At 38.0% G+C, this 19,786-nt stretch overlaps 1 protein-coding gene across 2 annotated transcripts in view; it reads right to left on the reverse strand.

Moving 5' to 3' along the window:
• PCNX2 (pecanex 2) overlaps nt 1–19,786 on the reverse strand; it is a 309,611-nt gene that overhangs the window by 164,656 nt on the left and 125,169 nt on the right. For both annotated transcript variants that reach the window (XM_050769598.1, XM_050769591.1), the window contains exons 18-19: nt 9,812–9,904; nt 8,816–8,966 (exon numbers count right to left, since the gene is read on the reverse strand). In XM_050769598.1, coding sequence (XP_050625555.1) covers nt 8,816–8,966; nt 9,812–9,904 — 244 coding nt within the window. The remainder of the gene's footprint in view (nt 1–8,815; nt 8,967–9,811; nt 9,905–19,786) is intronic.

Genomic DNA, 19,786 nt, shown 5'->3' on the forward strand with positions numbered 1-19,786 from the left:
TAGTGTTAGTTTTTTAAGTATCCCTCCTACTACTGACCATTCATTGTAGCTCCATATTGCATTAGGTTTATCAGTAGTTTAACAGAACCCTAATGGGTCTTGGATAAACACCCTGTGGCTTGCTGAAGAGCTGGAATCTGAGGCTGGCAGCTAACCACTGAGCTCTGTCCCCAAGTCCTGTCTTTCTTTTTTATCTTTTTTTTTTTTTTTTTTTTTTTTTTTGAGATGAAGTCTCACTCTTGTTGTCCAGGCTGGAGTGCAATGGCGCAATCTCTGCTCACTGCGACCTCCGCCTCCCGGGTTCAAGCAATTCTCCTGCCTCAGCTTCCTGAGTAGCTGGAATTACAGGCACCTGCCTACATGCCTGGCTAATTTTTGTATTTTTAGTAGAGATGGGGTACAGGCGTGAGCCACTGCGCTTGGCCTAGTCCTGTCTTTCTTAATGCTAGCCCAGTTTGGCCTGAGCTTCTCCAGACCTCCCTCTGCCTCCCTCTGCTGCAAGCAGAGGTAACTGAATTCCACTTTTCTTTTTCCTCCCGCTGCAGTGTAACTTGGCTTCACTGCCAAACCCCTGTGGCCACCTCCAGCCTTGTGGAGACTGACACAGGAAGGTAAGTTTCCCAGTGGACTAGAGATCAGCCAGAGTGTGAGAGTGCCTGGCAGGGAGGAAGGGAAAATGAGGGGAAGAGAAGGTACAGGAAAATAATAGCAACAGAGAGAATAATTAATAAAGCAGGCTTCCAACTGACAGGCTGATTTCTAAAAACTCAGCTCAAAGTCATTTACTTGGCATTTGAAATGCACTTTCCCATACTAGTATCACAGCACACGATGACTATGTTACTCTCCTAGTACTAGTTCAGTTTATGCTTCAAATTATTTTCGTCATTTTGAATTAAAAACACTTTGGAGAGTTTTCCAAGTCTCTAACTGCTTCCTGAAGTTAGCATCTTTTTTATGTGGGGAAAAGGGGGAGGTAAGGAATACATCCTTCCTCCTCTAGCTATGGCAAAGAAAGCCTCTTTCCAAAGACCCCCACATAGCCTTTGTGTTCCAAAATCAGACAATACCTCTCATGCCATATTCCTTTAACTAGCACTAGATACGTTTGAAAGGATTTTTTACATATATTGAGTTCCACTTAATTACTGTGCAAATTCTGTGAAATAAGGCATTCAGATAGTACTATGACCTATTGGTGAACATTTCAAAACTGTATGCAGGACATGTACATCCAGATTATAAAGGGCCACCAACTGCCTAGCACAACGGGTGAAACAAGGCACAAAGTCAGGTGAAAAATGATGAGACTTCAGAACCCTGGGAAGAGCAGTAGGATGCACTTAGGGAGAGCTTTCTGTCTGCCAATGACCATGCTAAAGGCGCTACATTTCTTCTTGGATTGATTTTATATTTAATGTAGGAACTCCCAATTATAGATGACAAAACTGAACCACAATGGCTAAGCACACTTCATATGTGACAGAACCAGGGTTTGAGCCCACCCAGTCTTGTCCAAGGCTGGGCCATAACGTTATAATTCTCTCCTAAACTTCCCACAAGCTTTCTGCAGAGAAAAACCTAGTCACATGCAAAGGACGAAGAGTCCAAAAACCTCAGACTTTTTAGCAGCAGCAGTGGATGCTGGAAGATGATGGAATAATGCTTACACCCTGGCAGGCGACACACTACAAACCATCTGAAGTATGAAGTAGAATGAAACACTTGGAGCGGAGGAGGTCTCGAAAGTGTCTTCTCATGTGCCTCTTCTCAGGAGCGACTGAGGACGAGCTTCACTCCAAAAAAGGGAGTAAACAACAAACAGAAACTTGCAGCAGGTTCCAGGAGGGAGGACAGAGCTAATAGACGATCTGACAGACTCGTCTGTGTGGAAAGTTGGAATGAGACATATACTACAAAGCTATTGGAAAGGCGAGCAAATGCAAAAGCCAACATTTGAATAAGAAATATAATCAAGGTCTATACTACTGGACTCAGAGGTGAACAACGTTTAGACTTAAGAGTTAAAAAAGAGCCTGAGTAGAAGTTCAACAAAAATATTAAAACTATATTAGGAGAAGGAGGAAAGTGAAAATGTTAATGCATAAGGGAAGATAAGAGAGATGAATTCTTATCTTTTATAATGGAAAGTCAGTAGATAAATAAGTCTAAAATGCCAAGAAGTAGCAGAACACGCACATGATCGTTAGTTAGAAGAATACCAGAAGAGATACCTAAAGAGCAGAAAGTATTTTTTTTCTGTACAGGGAAAATCAGAAATGGGGCAGGAGGGTGGAGTTGACAGGAGTCTGCTGCTTTTCATTGCAACTTGTTCTATATGATTTTTAATACTATGTGTTATTTTGATATAAGTGAAAAATACATTATAAAAAGCAAGAGCTCTCAGAATCATGAGTATCACATAGAAACTAGTCTATCTGTAAACTGATAGACAAGATTTGCTAAAATGCAAAGTAAATCTCATTTAAGAATTGCAAATTTGGTACCCATTAGTGAATGTTTTGTAATAGTGGATTTTTTAAAATTACAATTTAAATAGATGTTTAATTGATGTGTGTGTGTGTGTGTGTGTGTGTGTGTGTGTGTATGTGTGTGTTTCGAGAGAGAGTCTTGTTCCATCACCCAGGCTGGAGTGCAGTGGTGCGGACTCGGCTCACTGCAACCTCTGCTTCCCGGGTTCAAGTGATTCTCCTGTCTCAGCCTCCTGAGTAGCTGGGACTACAAGCAGCTTTTAGCAGAGACAGGGTTTCACCATGTTAGCCAGGATGGTCTCGATTTCCTGACCTCACGATCCACCCACCTTGGTCTCCCAAAGTGCTGGGATTACAGGTGTGGGCCACCGTGCCCAGCCTATTTGTTTTATAATGTATATTATCTTTATTAATTTAATCTAATGCATCCAAAAAGTATAGCTTAGACTTTTCAGTACTGTACAGAGGTACAAACGAATCCTTCAAACTACGTGTTACTTCAACAGGCTTTTTATGCCCTCATCAGCCTATAGAAAACCTTCCTTTGGTGAATTTACAAAGGATTAATCATTCATTTTCTCCTCCAATGTTTACTGAATATCTGCCATGCACCAGATATCAATGTAACATTTAATTATATAATTCCACAGGTTTTCCATTTTATATGCATATTAATAAGTTGGAAAGGCTTAAGCAATGATACATGAAATTAATTGTAAGCTCCTCTCTTAGGATATATATTAGCCTTCTACTTCTTTCTTTTTCTTTGTTTTTTAAGAGAAAGAATCTCAGCCGGGCGCAGTGGCTCACGCCTGTAATCCCCAACACTTTGGGAGGCCGAGGCGGGCAGATCACTTGAGACCAGGAGTTCGAGACCAGCCTGGCCAACATAGCAAAACCCCATCTCTACTAGAAGAACAAAAATTAGCCGGGCACACCTGTAATTCCAGCTAGTAGAGCACCAGCTAGTAGGGCAGCTGAGGCACAAGAATTGCTTGAACACAGGGGGCAGAAGTTGCAGTGAGCCAAGATCGAGCCACTGCATTCCAGCCTGGGCAACAGAGTGAGACTCCGCCTCAAAAAAAAAAAGAAAAAGAAAAAAGAAAAGAGAGAGAAAGAATCTCGTTATGTGGCTTTAGCTACAGTGTGAGAGTGCAGTGGCTATTCAATAGGCGCTATCATAGTGCACTACAGCCTCTAACTCCTGGGCTCAAGCGATCTTCCTGCCTCAGCCTCCCAAGTAGCTGGAACTACAGGCACATACCATCATGCCCAGCTGTTTCTCTGTCTTTCCTGCAGGGCGGAACCTAGTGTCACAGCCCACATTACTGTATGTGTGTAGCAGTCACAAGTCTTCTACGGTGACACAGCCATAGGCTTATTTACCAGATCATAAGCTTTTTGATGACAGAAACTACATATTAGTCATTCCTATGTCACTGGCTCACAGGGCTTGGCATCTTGTAGGAACTCAATAATTATTTTCTGAATGAGTGAATAGTATATCCATAAGCATTTTCTATGTGAACAAGTAAGTAAATGAATTTCAATACCATACTTATTCCTTGCCTCAATCTCTTTTAACTCCATTATAACCCATTTTTATGGTTAGAGTACAGTCATCAAATCAGTTCACTCTTTTTAATTCTTAAAAGCCAAGAACTATAATATTATGGAAATATACCTTGGAGGACCAAGTGAAATGTGACTCAACCCCAATATTTGCTTTTTGAAATAATATAATTCCTTTGGAAAGTTTTAAGATAAAACAAATTTTCAATAAGGTCCAACTTTGTACTTCTTTATGACAGGGATCAATCAATAAAGTCATTTGTCTGGAATCATTATCATAATTCAGGAAAATTGATTTGCTTTATTTTCTAAAAATAGGAGTGCTCCTTTAACATTTAGTCTCAAAGACTCCCAGCTAGAATAATATGCTGTTGCCTATAGTGCTATCTTCTGTCATGTTCAGCATGATTAACTTAGATCGGTGGGAAATATGGCAATTTTTAAAAAGAGCAACTTCACACATACACATTAACATAACTCAGTTGTGTCCACATGACCATCATGATTCATCTGATGCTGAACTGTACTATAAGTGATTGAATTTTATTCTCCTAATTCAAATACTGGTGAAACAGCATCTCAAGGTTGGGAGGAGATAATATTTACTTTCAAAAAATTAGTCTCAAAGGTAAAGAACTAAATTGACTAAAAAAGCTGTGCTTCAATGTGTAGTCTTCAACTTTAGTTACAATATCTATTTCCACTCATCATCTGAATTTTATACCAAAATTAATTTGGTATCTCCACATTTTACCAAGTAGAAGTACATATTCGAAGTATGCAGAAAGGAAAGTAAGCTAAAAGGAAGTACATGTACCAAGTTTAAAGTTTGTTCCAGTGGCCACAGAGTGATGATGGTTAAATTAAATGCAGTTCAGCATTTGTGAGGATCCCTCTCTACACCAAGCACTGCCATGAGAACTGGAGGAGGAGTATGCACTAGCAGACTTGGAGCTCAGTCTACCTTAAGCACCAGTGGTTACAAGTGGTTATGGAAGGGAGGCTCAGGGAGCAGTGGGGAATCTAGTCAGGTTTAGGTGGTCAGGGCAAGACATCTCTGGAGGGGCTGATTTTAAACAGACCTGGGCTGGGTACGGTGGCTCATGCTTGTCATCCCAGACCTTTGGGAGGCTGAGGAAGGTGGATCACTTGAGGTCAGGAGTTCAAGACCAGCCTGGTCAACATGGTGAAACCCCATCTCTACTAAAAATACAAATATTAGCCAGGTGTGGTGGCGCACACCTGTAATCCCAGCTACTCAGGAGGCTGAGGCAGGAGAATCACTTGAACCCAGGAGGCGGAGGTTGCAGTGAGCCAAGATTGTGCCACTGCATTCCAGCCTGCGTGATAGAGTGAGACTCAGTCTCAAAAAACAAACAAACAAACAAACAAAACAAAAAAACCCAGAGACTTGAAGCATGAGCAGCCTGGTGTCAGTCTAGTGAAGCTGGAGAAATGGCATCCCTAGTCAAGGAAGAAGTAAGGAGAGCAGAGGGAGAGAGTGTGTTGTGTTTGAGAAGCCACAAGAATGCCTAGAATCAATTGTGGCAAGTCTGTATCAAATCAGGGAAGAAAGCCTGGTAATGTTGGCATGAGAAGACGGCATGTCAGACTTTACAGGACCTACTGTGACTGCAGTCATGTGGCTCTTCTGGGTAGTGGTGATTGTGAAAACAGCCTGAAAGCCACATTCAGGCTGCACATGATTGCCCACTCAGAATGACAGCTACATGGGTAGTGAAATGACCTGCGCTCTAGTCACTCACTGGCCACAAAATCAGTGGGACCCAAGTTATGTTTCTGTCCCTAGGCTTCAGTTTCCATCTATGTAAAATGGTGGGATAGGATTATATAATAAACTCTAAGACAGGGGCAGCACATATGCCTTATCTTACTGTTTCAGCTGATTAGAAATGTCTGCCACCAGCCCAGTTCTAGGACTCTGTTCTCAGTTAGTGATGTCTGCCCTGGAACCACTGTGTCCCAGCAGCATGCCACACACTAGCGAGTCCTGCTCTGCCCTGACTTCTTTCCCAGTGACAATATTCTGTGCTTCTATGAGAAAGAAGATGGGAGCATCACTTTCACATGAAAAGCTGTGTGCCTGGCCTGAGTTTCCTGTACATGTTTTGTTGCTGGTGGAAAAAAATGAAGAGTCAAAACCTAACAGGCAGTAGTCCAGGAAGAAGAGGCAAAGAGATTCAGGACACAGATGGCACCAGAATGGGTAACTGGGCCTAAATCATTTTTAAATTTTGTGTCTATAGGTTTTCCTTCTAATACACCTAATTTTGAAATGGAATCTGTTTTTCGTCATGTGCCTAATTTGTCCAACCTGTGACTCCCGGCTCGATTTCAGGCTGCTTATAAATAGAGAGTGTAGGCAAGTTAGAACCTTCCACAGAGCCTCTGCCTGACACTGTGGAAGCAAGTGTGGACCCCTCCCAGCCTACGTCTATGGGATACACAGGGACTCAGTGCCACCCACTCACTCACCCGCCGACACGGGAAGTCAGATACACAAACACGCTCATTTTACGTGTTCTTGAATCTTGTACTAAAAAAGCCATGTAGGCTTGAAATAGCTAAATGATTTTAATTTAAACGGGGCTGCCTTAGATACAGGGGAGAAAACAAACAAACAAAAAACAGAAAAAAAAAAAAAAAACAAACCTGAGTTGTTAATGGCCCACTCCTGTTTTTCATTGTTGAATTCTAAACTCTGAACTGCCACAGTAAGGGAAGCCCAAGTCTAATCTGTCTCATTTTCCTTTCCTTCAGCTTTACAGGTTCTCTTTGCTCACCCCAAGGTATGTAAATATGTACATATAAACACGGCCATGGGCATAGGCATAGTTTAAGAATAGGTATAGGGAAAGGTACAGGTACAGGTGCAAGTAAAGGTAAAAGTATAGGTATAGTCATTGGTACAGGGAAAGTTATAGATACAAATAAAAGTACAGGTATAGATACAGGTACAGGTAAAGATAAAGATATATAGAGAAGTAAAGGTAAAGTTATAGAAGTGAGTATTGGTATGGGTATAGGCAAATGTGTAGGTTACAAACAGATATAGGTATAGATATAGACAAAAGTAAAAGTATAAGGAAATGTATAGGTAAATGTGTTGGTACAGGTACAGGTATAGATATAAATATAGATATAGATACGCAGTTAAGGTTTCTTACTTCAAATCTCCATCAACTAACTTACCAATGATGTCAAAATAACCCCAAAACACTCCACTAATTTCACCAACACTTAGTCTTTCCGGAGGTTTTTGAATGAAAGGGAAATATAACCTGAAGGCTGCAGAAGTTCTATGGAAACTGGTCCTCTTCATCAGGGTCCTCTATGTATCCACAAGCAGTCACCTGTTGGGGTAGGGACTTTCCTCTACAAGTGGACTAAAATATACAAACCATCATAGATGGAACCTTCTCTGAGTCTATCTTCTTTCAGTTTTTCTAATACTAGTAATAATTTGCATTTAAGTAGCACATGAAATTGTACAGAACATTTAAAACTATGCAGCTCCACTCTTACGCTAGCTCCTGATTCTGTAGGTGGGAAGAGTAAATCTCCAAGGGGAGAGAACTCTGAGTTACCCTCCCTGTACTTCCAAACCTCATCAGCCCGATGAGGCCATCTTTCTCCACTGAACGAGCCAGTTTTTCTACTTGGGCTGTTTCTAACTAAGGCGGCTCCTTTTGCCCACGCAGAGACGCTCCTTATGGAAGCACTCTCTGTTCTGGACAGCATCTTCAGTGACTCTTGCATATTTATTTTAAAAATTATCCTCCCCCTTTTCCTTTTGTCACACCAGTCTACTGAAGTTGCTGGTGACAAATTTGGCTGAGTTCAGTACTTTAAGTCCACAAACCTTGGTGCCCCTCACTTACCTTTATGCCTGGACATATAGACAATTAGATAACCCGCTAACAACTGAGAAGTTACAATAGGGCTAAACAGCCCCGTGCAGAATCAGCAGCATTCGACTGCAGTTATGATCTGTGAGCAGTAACTTTGATGGGTCTAAAACTGTGGATAAATCAGTCTTCTTCTATCCATTCAAGCACAGAACAGGGAATTACAGAGCAAGGAAAGACCTAGCAGAAAAATTTCTAGAAGACTTCTTATCTAGAAGAAATCTATTTCTTCTCCAAGGCTCTGAAACGGTTGTGATTACCAGGCTATTACATGATCATGGCCAGAGACACCCATGGAAACTGCTAAGTCAACCAAGTGTAGATATAGGTGTAGGCCTAGATGAACAAAGCAAGCTAAAGAAAATGCAAGGGTTCAGGAGTGCTTAAAGTTATTGGTCAGGCCCTGCTCCATCCCCACCAATTCATGAAGGATGGGAGCATAGTCAAGGGATACTCTGCTTAGGCCCCAGTTAGTTTTGGTGGGAACAGCATAATCTTCAAGTGTGAATGGTACAATTTTTCCACAATACCAATAGCCAATTAATATTTTTATAAAACATCCTTCTGATTCACCTGGCTTTAACTTTCTTCTTATGGTTGGCTAGAATATCTGCGAACAAATACCATATACTCCAAGGTACACATTCTCCTTTTTTCTTTTTTATTGTGGTAAAATACACATAATGTACCATCTACCATTTTCAAGTGTACAGTTCTGTGGCATTAAGTACATTCGGACCGTTGCACATGGCTTACAGTATACCTATCCCTCCTTTTTTGTTTTTTTTTTTTTTTTTTTTAAATGAGGGATATATTACTAACCTCTCACTTCCCGTTGATGATACTCTTTGTTTTTGAGAATGGGGTGTGAAATCCACATCCAGGGATGATGCTTGCGGAGCTGAGGGAGCAGGTAATGTGTTACAAACCCCACGGCACCAGCCAAGGCAAACAGCACGATGCTGAGAAATGGCTGCGATAAAAATGGGCAGAATCTCATTACTTAGCCTAGAGGATGGGGAGAGGGATGCCCGTGAATAATACATAACATCATTGTTCTTCCACTTTTTCCTCTTAACGGATAGCCAGACTCTTAACAGATAGTCAGTTCTTGTTTCAGGCCTCTGAAAACGTCTTCTCTATACCACGAAATTGGTTCATGTGTTGGAAACCACTACGAGAGTGAGGGAGAACTAGCCTGTGGGAGTACAGAGGCCAAGAGAATTATGCCCCTTCGAATACATTTTTAAAATTTTCTAATGAGGAGGTGAAGAATAACCCATGTAGCTCATAGACATTTCCTCGTGAAAAGGGGGGTTCGTGGATGGACAATATTTTTGTATAGAGAAAGCAACTGTCTGTAAGAACCACAGCCAGGAATCCCATCTGGAGCTCCCCACTTTGTTTTTCTAACTGAAAATCCTTTTCCCATAGTCCTTTTGGCTCTATGACCTCTGCCTCACCCCGATACGGTGACTCCTCTCTGCTCACAGTAGAGCACTGTCAGCCCGCCCTATCACTATTAACTGTCCTCACAGTGGATTCCACAAGACGTGCCATCACTCTTGCAAACAAAACAGCTCCCCCGATTCAGGAAAGGGCAAGGACAAAGCAATTGAACCCAATCTGTGATGCGGACCAAGTCACATCTTGGACGTAACTGCTCACAGCACATGGATACATTCCCTAAGCCTCTCAACAGGCACTTAGTTTCCTTCTCTAGCTCACGTGTCTTGTCAATACCCTGTAGCTCCATGACAGCTTTGTTATTAAGGAGAATAAGGGGGCAGGAAGAGTACAAAGTTGGTGGATACATACTCGCAATGACAGGAATACAGTGCTGGCGCTGACTGCAAATGACAGGACAGCAACCACTGCGCAGACGATGAGATCCCATTTTAAGACATCCGTCTGGAAAGAGAAAACCAGTGGTAAAGGTTGCTCTTCATTTCTCTCAGCAACTCTGTGTGACCAGGTAAATGAAGCAACAGGACACTGACCCAAGCTAAACGATTTTTCCAGCCCATCACTTACCTGACACACTCAGTGGCACACACTGGATGGGCTGTTCACTAGCTCCTGCTTAGGGAATTTCAGGGAGACTAAGGTGGGCTGGGGGAGAGTGGCAGGGGAGAGGAATAATGCACCGCAAAGCTAGTATGTGTGTGCTAACCATAGAAAGAAGAAAGCTTTCCTACACAAGTAACAGGCATGAGGTTCTTATAAGGTTCTCGTATCGGATCTGTGTTTCCACAAACATAGATCAGATACAAGATTCCCAGAGAGCTCCCCAAAGGGACTTAAATTATTAAGGTCTGATAAAGGAGGTCAAAGTGCTAATCATCTTTACTTGGCTTTAGGGTGTCTTGGATTTTAACATTCCAAAAACCTGGCTAAAACAAACAGAAGCCTCTTAAACTTTCTTATTGCTTTGGACTAGACCAGATTTTGCATTTTAATTTACCAGTCAGATCACTGGTGAATTAAAGAAACCACTTCCAAATTATTTATATATGTGTGTGTATATATATACATATATATACACACACACACATATATATATATGCAAGAGGTACATTCCATTACATGCAGATAATGAAATGTTCAGTAACTCACTAATACTTTCCCATGCAAAATTGTAGTGTAAGCTGGGGCTAGGGAAAACGAAGCAAGTTCAACCTAAGAATGCCGTGAATGCAGATAGATGGAGAATGGTCTGTTAGCTCCAACGGAGCACAATACCGCTGGCTGAACAATCTAAAGCAAACAGGAGGAACCATCACTTCTTTTCTCTCTGTAGAGGCGGATTAGTTATAGTACACAATTTTCGATCATTTGAAGATATCATACTGTTACCTGAAAATTCTGAAACCATCAATACGTTTATACCTTCCTTTCTCATACTGAAGGGAATTATGCCTCTTAAATCATTGTTTTTTAAATTAAAATGTGGGGTTTTTTGCAAGTCATGCTCCTTCCTGGCTTGCTGACCATATGATCAACCAAAGTGATAAAAAGAAACAGTGAAAAAGTCGGGATCCTAGATTTATTCATAGTAATTAATGGTTAATCTGATTTTTGGGCAGGGATAACCATAGGACCTTAATTTCGAATCTATGAAATGTTTATGATCAGAGAAATTCACCAAAAATTTACTTTAGTTACAGGCCATATATTGCTTATCACTCCAAATGCTTCAAAAAGACCAGATCTTCCTAGAGGAATAGTCTGTAATTCACTGCATCTTTAGGCTGTGGGGAGATGTTAATTTTTCTCTTCTATTTTTCATTAACATGGTTTTATGTCATTTAAAAATTACCGAATGTTTATCTGAAAGAAGATAAACATTTTCCTGAATATTCTAATTTAAAATCATGTGTCATGTTTAACATCTTTGTGTAAAGGGAAAACAGTTGGCCAGTGGTATGAGTGCTTGAGCAGGGAGGAGGGAAGGCTGCGTTTCTAAGTTTCTTAAAGCAGGAATAGGAATGAGCTTGAATTATTGTTACTCTTTTTTCACAGTTGGATAACATACGGGAATTCCACTGTGATTTCTATCAGTGTCATGAGTATCCCGTATAAATATAGACCATTACACAGCCTTTCTCTATTTATTAAAATGTTCTCTCCACCCATTTCTTTTCTATAATTTCTAAATAGCTTATTGAGATAAAATTGACATACCAAAAAGCCACATATATTTAAAGTGTACAACTTAGGCTGGGCGCTATGGCTCACGCCTGTAATCCCAGCACCTTGGGAGGCCAAGACATGTGGATCACATGAGGTCAGGAGTTCAAGACCAACCTGACCAACATGATGAAACCCCTGCTCTACTAAAATACAAAAACTAGCCAGTTGTGGTGGCTACACCTGTGGTCCCAGCTGCTCGGGAGGCTGAGGCAGGAGATTGCAGAACCCAGGAGGCCAAGATTGCAGTGAGCCGAGATCACACCACTGCACTCCAGCCTGGGTGACAGAGTGAGACTCTGTATCAAAAAAAAAAAAAAAAATACAACTCCACAAGTTTATATATACTTTTACATTTATAAATTATATAATATATATTATATATAATTCTGGTTATGGTTTTATGGGGATATATATATAAATCATGGGAATATGTATATCCCCACAAAACCATAACCAGAATTAAGATAATTAGCACATCCATTACACCCCTGTATTTCCTCTTTTGCTTCTTGCTAATCTATCCCTTTTCTCACCATAGACTTGATTTTCTGTTTTAAGTGATCCTCCTGCCTTGTCCTCTTGTTTTCATTTTCTAGAATGTTTTATAAATAAATTCATAAAATATGTACCCTTTTGGTCTGGCTTCTCTCACTCAGTGTACTTATTCTGAGATTCATCCATGATGTCGTCTGTGTCAATAGTGCATTCCTTTTCATTGCTCAGTAGTATTCCTCTGTATATAGATAAACACATACCACAATGTGTTTATCTATTCACCTGTGGGTAGATGTTTGAATTTGTTCCCAGTTTTTGGCTATCTGCAGCTAAATAAAGCTGCAACAAATATTCATGAATATTCCTCTGGACATGTTATTTCTTTTCTCTTGTGTAAACACCTAGAAAAATGGCTGGCTTATGTGGTAGGTTTAGTCTTAACTAAACCTTAAGAAACTGCCATAATCCAATTAAAAATTGGGTAAAGCAAAAAAATTAGCTGGGCGTGGTGGCAGGCGCCTGTAGTCCCAGCTACTCGGGAGGCTGAGGCAGGAGAATGGCATGAACTCGGGAGGCGGAGCTTGCAGTGAGCCGAGATTGCGCCACTGCACTCCAGCCTGGGCAACAGAGCGAGACTCGTTCTCAAAAAAAAAAAAAAAAAAAAAAAAAAAAAAAAATTGGGCAAAGGACTTGAATAGACATTTCTCAAAAGAAGACACACAAATGGCCAAAAAATATTTTAAAATATTCAATGTCACTAATCATCAGTAAAATGCAAATCAAAACCACAATGATATACCATCTCATCCCAATTAGAATGGTTATTATCAGCAAATGCTGGTATGGAAGTGAAAGAAAAGTAACCTTATACACTGTTGGTGGAAATGTATATTGGTACAGGCATTATAGAAAGCAGTATGGGGACTTTCCTCAAAAAATTGAAAATAGAACTACCATATGATCCAGCAATTCCACTACTGTGTATTATTCGAAGTAAATAAAATCAGTATGTTGAAGTGCTATCTGCACTCCCAGGCTTAATGCAGCATTATTCACAATAGCCAAGATATGAAATCAACCTCAGTGGCCATAAACCAATAAATATATAATATATATAATCACATTTTATATATACCACATTTTTTACATGTATATATTGAAATATATATCATATATAGAAAATAGATAGAAAATGTGATATACACAAACACAGCCCCATGGAATACTATTCAGCCATAAAAAAGAATGTAATCCTGTCATTTTGCAGCAGCAACATGGATGAACCTGGAGGACATTATGTTAAGTGAAATAAGACAGGCACAGAAAGACAAATACCACTGAGTTCACTTATTTGTAGAATCTAAAAAAGCCAATCTCATAGAAGTACAGAGTGGAATAGTAGTTTGTAGAGGCTGGGGAGGGGAGAAGGAAGGCGAAGGAGAGATTGTTCAATGAGTATAAAATTATAGTTAGAAAGAATAACTTCTGTTGTTCTATAGGATAGTAGGAAGACAATAGTAACAATATCAAAATGTATATTTCAAAATAACTAGAAGACAGGATTCTCAATATTCTTACCACAAAGATATGATCAATAAGTGAGGTGATACTTTAAATACCATAATTTCATCATTGCACAATGCATACATGTATGAAAACATCACAGCATACCCCCATAAATGTGTACAATTATTGTCAATTAAAAGCAAATTTTAAAAAAGAAACTGCCAAGCTGTTTTCAAAGCAGGTGTAACTCTTTTACATTCTCAACAGCAGCGTGTGTGAGTTCCAGTTGCTCCATAGTCTTGTCAAGAGTTTTTTTAATTTTAACCATACTAGTGAATGTATGCCTCCTAGAGCACATTTGGCAATATCTGGAGACATTTTGGTTTTTACAACTTGAGGAAGGGAAAAAAAAAATACTGCCATTTGGTGGCTAGAGGCCAGGGATGCAGCCAAACATCCTACAATGCACAAGACAGCCCCCCCACAACCCCCACTTCCCTGTAACCAGGGAAATATTCTGAGGCTCAAAATGTCAACAGTGCTGAGGTTGAGAAACCTTAATGGAGTGGTATCTAATTGTGGTTTTAATTTGCCTTTTCCAACGACTAATGATGAACATCTTTTCACGTACTTAATTTAAAGTACTATTTATGATAGCACTAAAAGTATACTTAGGGATAAATTTGAGAAAAAATGTGCAAATGGAAACAGAAACTAAACACAGAAACTAGATAAATAAATGGGGAGATATACTGCATTCCTGGATTTGAAGATTCAGTATTGTTAATAAGTCAATTCTCACAAAACTGATTGGTAAATTCAATGAAATTGTAATGAAAATTCCAGCAGAAATTTTTTTTAGAAATGGACATGCTAATTAAAAAATGTATATGGAAATGCAGTAGACCCTAGAATAGCTAAAACGACTTTGAAATAGAAAAAGTTGGAGGACATACAATACCTGGTTTCAAGGTTTATTACAAAGCTACAGTAACTATGGTATTGATGGTATTGGTACAAATACACATGTAGATCAATGGAAAAGAATAAAGTGTCCAGAAATAGGCCACAACAGATATATGATCAATTGATTTTCAACAAAAGTGCCATGGTGAGATGACAAATCCCCAAATGAGGAAAAGGAACATCTTTTCTATGAAAGGCGCTGGAACAATGGAATAGCCATCTACAAAATAAATAAATAAAATTAAATAAAATGATAACCAAAACACCTTGACACTTACTTTGCTGCACATACAGAAATTACTCAACATCATGAACCTAACAAACCATCAAACTGCTCAGAGCAACCATAAGAGGAAATCTTAATGATCCTGGATTTGGCAAAGATTTCTTAAATGGAGCACTAAAAGTTTGAACTGTAAAAGAAAAAATTGAATAAATTGGACATCACAAAAATGTAAAACTTTTGCTCTTTGAAAGACACTTACAAAAAAGCAAGCCAAAGACTAGGGAAAAAAATTACTACTCATAAAACCCACATTCAACAAAGGACATTTACCTATAAACAAACAACACCCTCCTACATCCCCAGCTGCACGTGGTTCTGAACAGACGCTTCACGGAAGGAGATATACAGATGGCAAATGGTAATTACTGAGCTTTTTACTCTTGATGCTAGTTAATGAAACTAGACTGCTCTCCTAATATTGCTGAAAATAACATCAGCAAAATCAAAAGGAAACAGTTGTTTTTCCCCAAAGCCACCAAAAAGCAGATATTATTCTGCTCCAAAAATTTTATCCTGGAAAATAATATTTTTTTTTTTGGTGGGAATGTAGATAGGTGCAACCCATTATGAAAACAATATGGAGGTTCTAAAGAAATTTAAAAATAGGCCAGGTGTGTTGGTTTGCGCCTGTAATTCCAGCACTTTCGGAGGCCGAGGTGGGAAGACTGCTTAACGTTGTGAGTTCAAGACCAGCCTGGGCAACATAATTGGAACCCATCTCTATATTAAAAAAAAAAAAAAAAAAAACGATATTAAAAACAGAACTACCATGTGCCCCAGCAATCCCTCTTCTAGGCATATACCCAAAGGAAATGAAATCACCAGGCCATAAAGATATCTGTGCTACCACATGTATTGCAGCACTGTTCACAATAGCCAAGATGTGGAAACAACCTGAGTGTCTGTCAACAGATACATGATGGGTAAAGAAATTCTAATATAAATGTAAATGGAATATTCTTCAGCCTTTATAAAAAGAGACATCCTGCCATTTGCCACAACATGGATGAACCTGGAGCACATTTTGCTAAGTGAAATAACCCAGAAACACAGAAAGACAAATACTGCATGATTTCACTTTTATATAGAGTCGAGAGAGAGAGAGAGAGAGAGAGAGTCAAATATTCAGAGACAGAGAATAAAACAGTAGTTAACATGGGCGTGGAGTAGGTAGAGATGGGGACATGTATGTTAGGAGTTACAAAGTAGCAGATATGTAGGATAAAAAACTCCAGCAATCTAATGTCATGAGATCTATAGTTAATAAAACTGTACTATATTTGGGATTCCTGCAAAATAAGTAGATTTTAGCTGCCCTTGCCACAAAAACATAAAAATGGGTAACTATGTGAGATGATGGATATTTTAACTTACTTCACTATAGTAACCATTTTACTGTCTATATGTAACTCATGACATTGTGTTATATACCTTAAATATACACAATAAAATCTCTTTTTAGCAAAATAAAAATAGTATCTTTAAAAGGAATCTTATAACACAACTGAACTTCAGAGTCTGCTACCCTGTCCTGTGAAAGCAGCCTTTAATGCTCTAAAAAGTTTGTAATTTTGGTTGGTTTTCCTGTTAAATAACTTTTTGCTCATTTAAATGTATATTATTATACCTTTCCACCTTGTATATGATATAAATATGTGTGGGTTTTTTGAGGCAGGTATATTTTATTTTAATCTTAGTTTTATACTATAAAAAGAGAATTTACTGGTACTGCCCTCTTCCTTCACATGCTTGAAGGTTAAAAAAAAATCTGTGACTCTGTTAAATTACTTATCTAAAAAACAAGAGTTTAAGAATCTGTTTCCTTTCAATAAATGTCCAATGTCCTAACAGTGAATTGTACTGTGTTAGACCTTACAAAAATGAGTGTGAAAGGGAATATACTGCAAGATGGAAGAAAAATGCAAATTTAGGTCTTTGTAATTTTTATTAATTAAGTTTCCCATTATAGAATACCATAATAATATTGCAGCACCCTAGAACATAGAGAAGAGAGGGGAAAATCATTTACAATCATTATAGCCTGACATTAACGGTATGAGCATTTTTGTGTTTTCCAAGCCAGTATTTTTCCTGTGGATGTTAAACCAGGCTCTAGCTATAATCATTATGTATACGAATATTTCTATGCATATTTTATAAGTATCTAATCTTAGTGTGCAAATAATTTTCTACCTTTTGTACAGTACTTTTTTTGTAAGCTATATATATATATACACACATATATAATTGTATAGCCTCACTAATATCATTTAATGGCTAAATAATTTACCATCTTGTGATGTCATACACATACAATGCCATTATGATCACTCAAAACATTAATTGAGTGAATGAAATTGAATGACTCATAGTGCAAACATCCCTTGACTGCTACTATCAGGTTGCCTTCCGTTGTTTACCATGATGAATTATGCTGAAATTACTACCTTTATGTCCCTGAATTTTTTTTATATTTCGAATTACTTTTCTAGAAAAACTCTAGCAAATAGATTTACTCTATTGTAGGTTATAAGCATTTTACAATCCTTGATAAATTATGCTTTTCCAGATGATTGTAATGATTTACATAAACACAAATGAGATCTAAGAGATTCCCTCTTGATACAATTGCACATCACTAATTTTTCCAGGGCTAATGGTGTGTACAAAAATGCCATCTCATTTTAATTTGCATTTTTAAATTCATAACAGTAATTATTTCATACATTTACTTAATAATTCATTCCTAAATTTTATATAAAATTTCAAATGGCTTCATTTTGAAGCTCAGATATATACATATTTGTATATAATTATATACAAATGATACACATATAATTTGCCTATAGGGTTTTAAAAATCAAATTATAAGGGTTGTTGGTATTAGAAAGATATTTAACTTTGCTAACTTTGCTACAAGTACTGTACCAAATTATTTAAATTTTGCCATCTTTTTTTACATACAGAAGTTTAAAATTTTTATGTTCTTAAATCTAACTCGGGGTATTGTGTGTGTGTTATTTCTTTTATGGATCCTATGTCTGAAAAATCATTTTCTCTGTATATTTTGGATAAATGTTTGACTTTATTTAATATCTTTTTGAAAATTTATTTTACTTTTTTAAAATGTGACATGGGTAATCACAAAGTGCATATAATAAGTACGTACAATTTAGTAATTACAAAGTGAACACCTCTATGACCACCAACTAGTTCAATAAATCTAACATTTCCAGCATCCTAGAAGCTTCTTGTATGTGGCTATCTGATCAGAAATCCTTCTCTTGCCTCCTGGAGGTTCCCATCAACAATCCTGACTGGTGAAAATCATTTTCTTGCTTAAAAAAAGAAAATGATTTCACTACTTACGACTTAGGTATGCAACTGTAAGCTGTTTCATTTTGCCCATTTTCACTCAGTATATTGTACCATACTATATGCATTACTTTGTGTCTTGCTTCCTTTGCTCAACATGATGTGGTTAAGATTCACTCATGCATTGCATTTAGCTGTAATAAGTTCATTTCCTTTGCTATAGACTGCTCATTTGGCACTTTCATAAACAGATGCTATCATGAACAATTTTATATGCGTATTTTGGTGCAAATGGGCAAGATTTGCTCCAGAATAAGTACCTAGGAGTAGAATTGCTGGCTGCAGTCTATTCATGTCTTAAACTTTATGTTACCAAACTTTTATCCATAATGTGTATACTAATTCACACTCCCACCAGCAATACATGAGAATTCTCTTGCTCTACACTTGCCAACACTTAGTGAGAACTTTACATTTTTTAGTTTGCTAGTTTTGAAATGGTAAGTCAGTGTGATTTTAATTTGGAGTTTTCTGATTATTAATGAGGTTGTCCATATATTCATGTTTTTTGGCCATTTATATTTCCTCATTTGTGAAGTGTATGTACAAGTCTTCTGCCTATTTTCAGTGGAGATATTTGGTTTTCTTATTGATTTAGAGGAGTTTCATGTTCATCTAGACACTAGTCTCTTTTCTGTATAATTTAAAATAATTATATATAATTTAAATAAGTCAAAGGTCATAATTTTAATTAATTTGAATCCTTTTGTGTTGTTTTAAAAAATTATTTCCTACACTGCTAGCATAAAAGTAGTTTCCATTATTATGACTCTAAGTGCTTTCAGGTTTTATTTTCTCATATTTAGGCTTATAATTTACCTGGAATTGACTTTTAAGTATAGTGTGACATAGTAGTCCAATTTCCTTTTATTTGTGAATAACTTCTTTTTTCAGTTTTCCATTTTTCCCTCTGTTTGGAATTGGAAGCTACATGCTTTGTTTCTCTTCCTTTAGTAGTTGCACAAAACATTCCAGCATGCATACCTAATTTATCACAGACCAAAGTTAACAGAACGGGCTGAGCAGCCCGCATCTGAAAATCCGAAATGCAAAACACTACCTTCCTTTGAATGTCACATTGGTGCTCAAAATGTTTTGGATTTCGAAGCATTTCAGGTGTTGGATTTTTGGATTAGGGACATTCAGTCTGTATCTTTATTCTTCTCTTGGACATTACTAAGACCTCTGACTACTTGAAGTTCATTTCTCCTCTCGTCCAAACTTGTGTGTTATTATAGTCGTGTATTTTCATTCTACCTTACATTTTTTAAGCCAACTATATAGCCTTATCATGGTTTTATGCAGTTAATATTTATTCAGATTTGCCAGTGTACCTGCCACTTTCTTTTCTTTTTATTCCCTTGCAAATCAGATCTTCCATCCAAGATCACTTTCTTTTTTTATTTTTTTTCTTTTCTCCTCAAATGACTTTTAACACAAGATCACTTTCTACTGAAAAATACCTGCAGAAT

This window comes from Macaca thibetana, chromosome 1 (genome assembly GCF_024542745.1).
Source record: "Macaca thibetana thibetana isolate TM-01 chromosome 1, ASM2454274v1, whole genome shotgun sequence".
NCBI lineage: Eukaryota > Metazoa > Chordata > Mammalia > Primates > Cercopithecidae > Macaca > Macaca thibetana.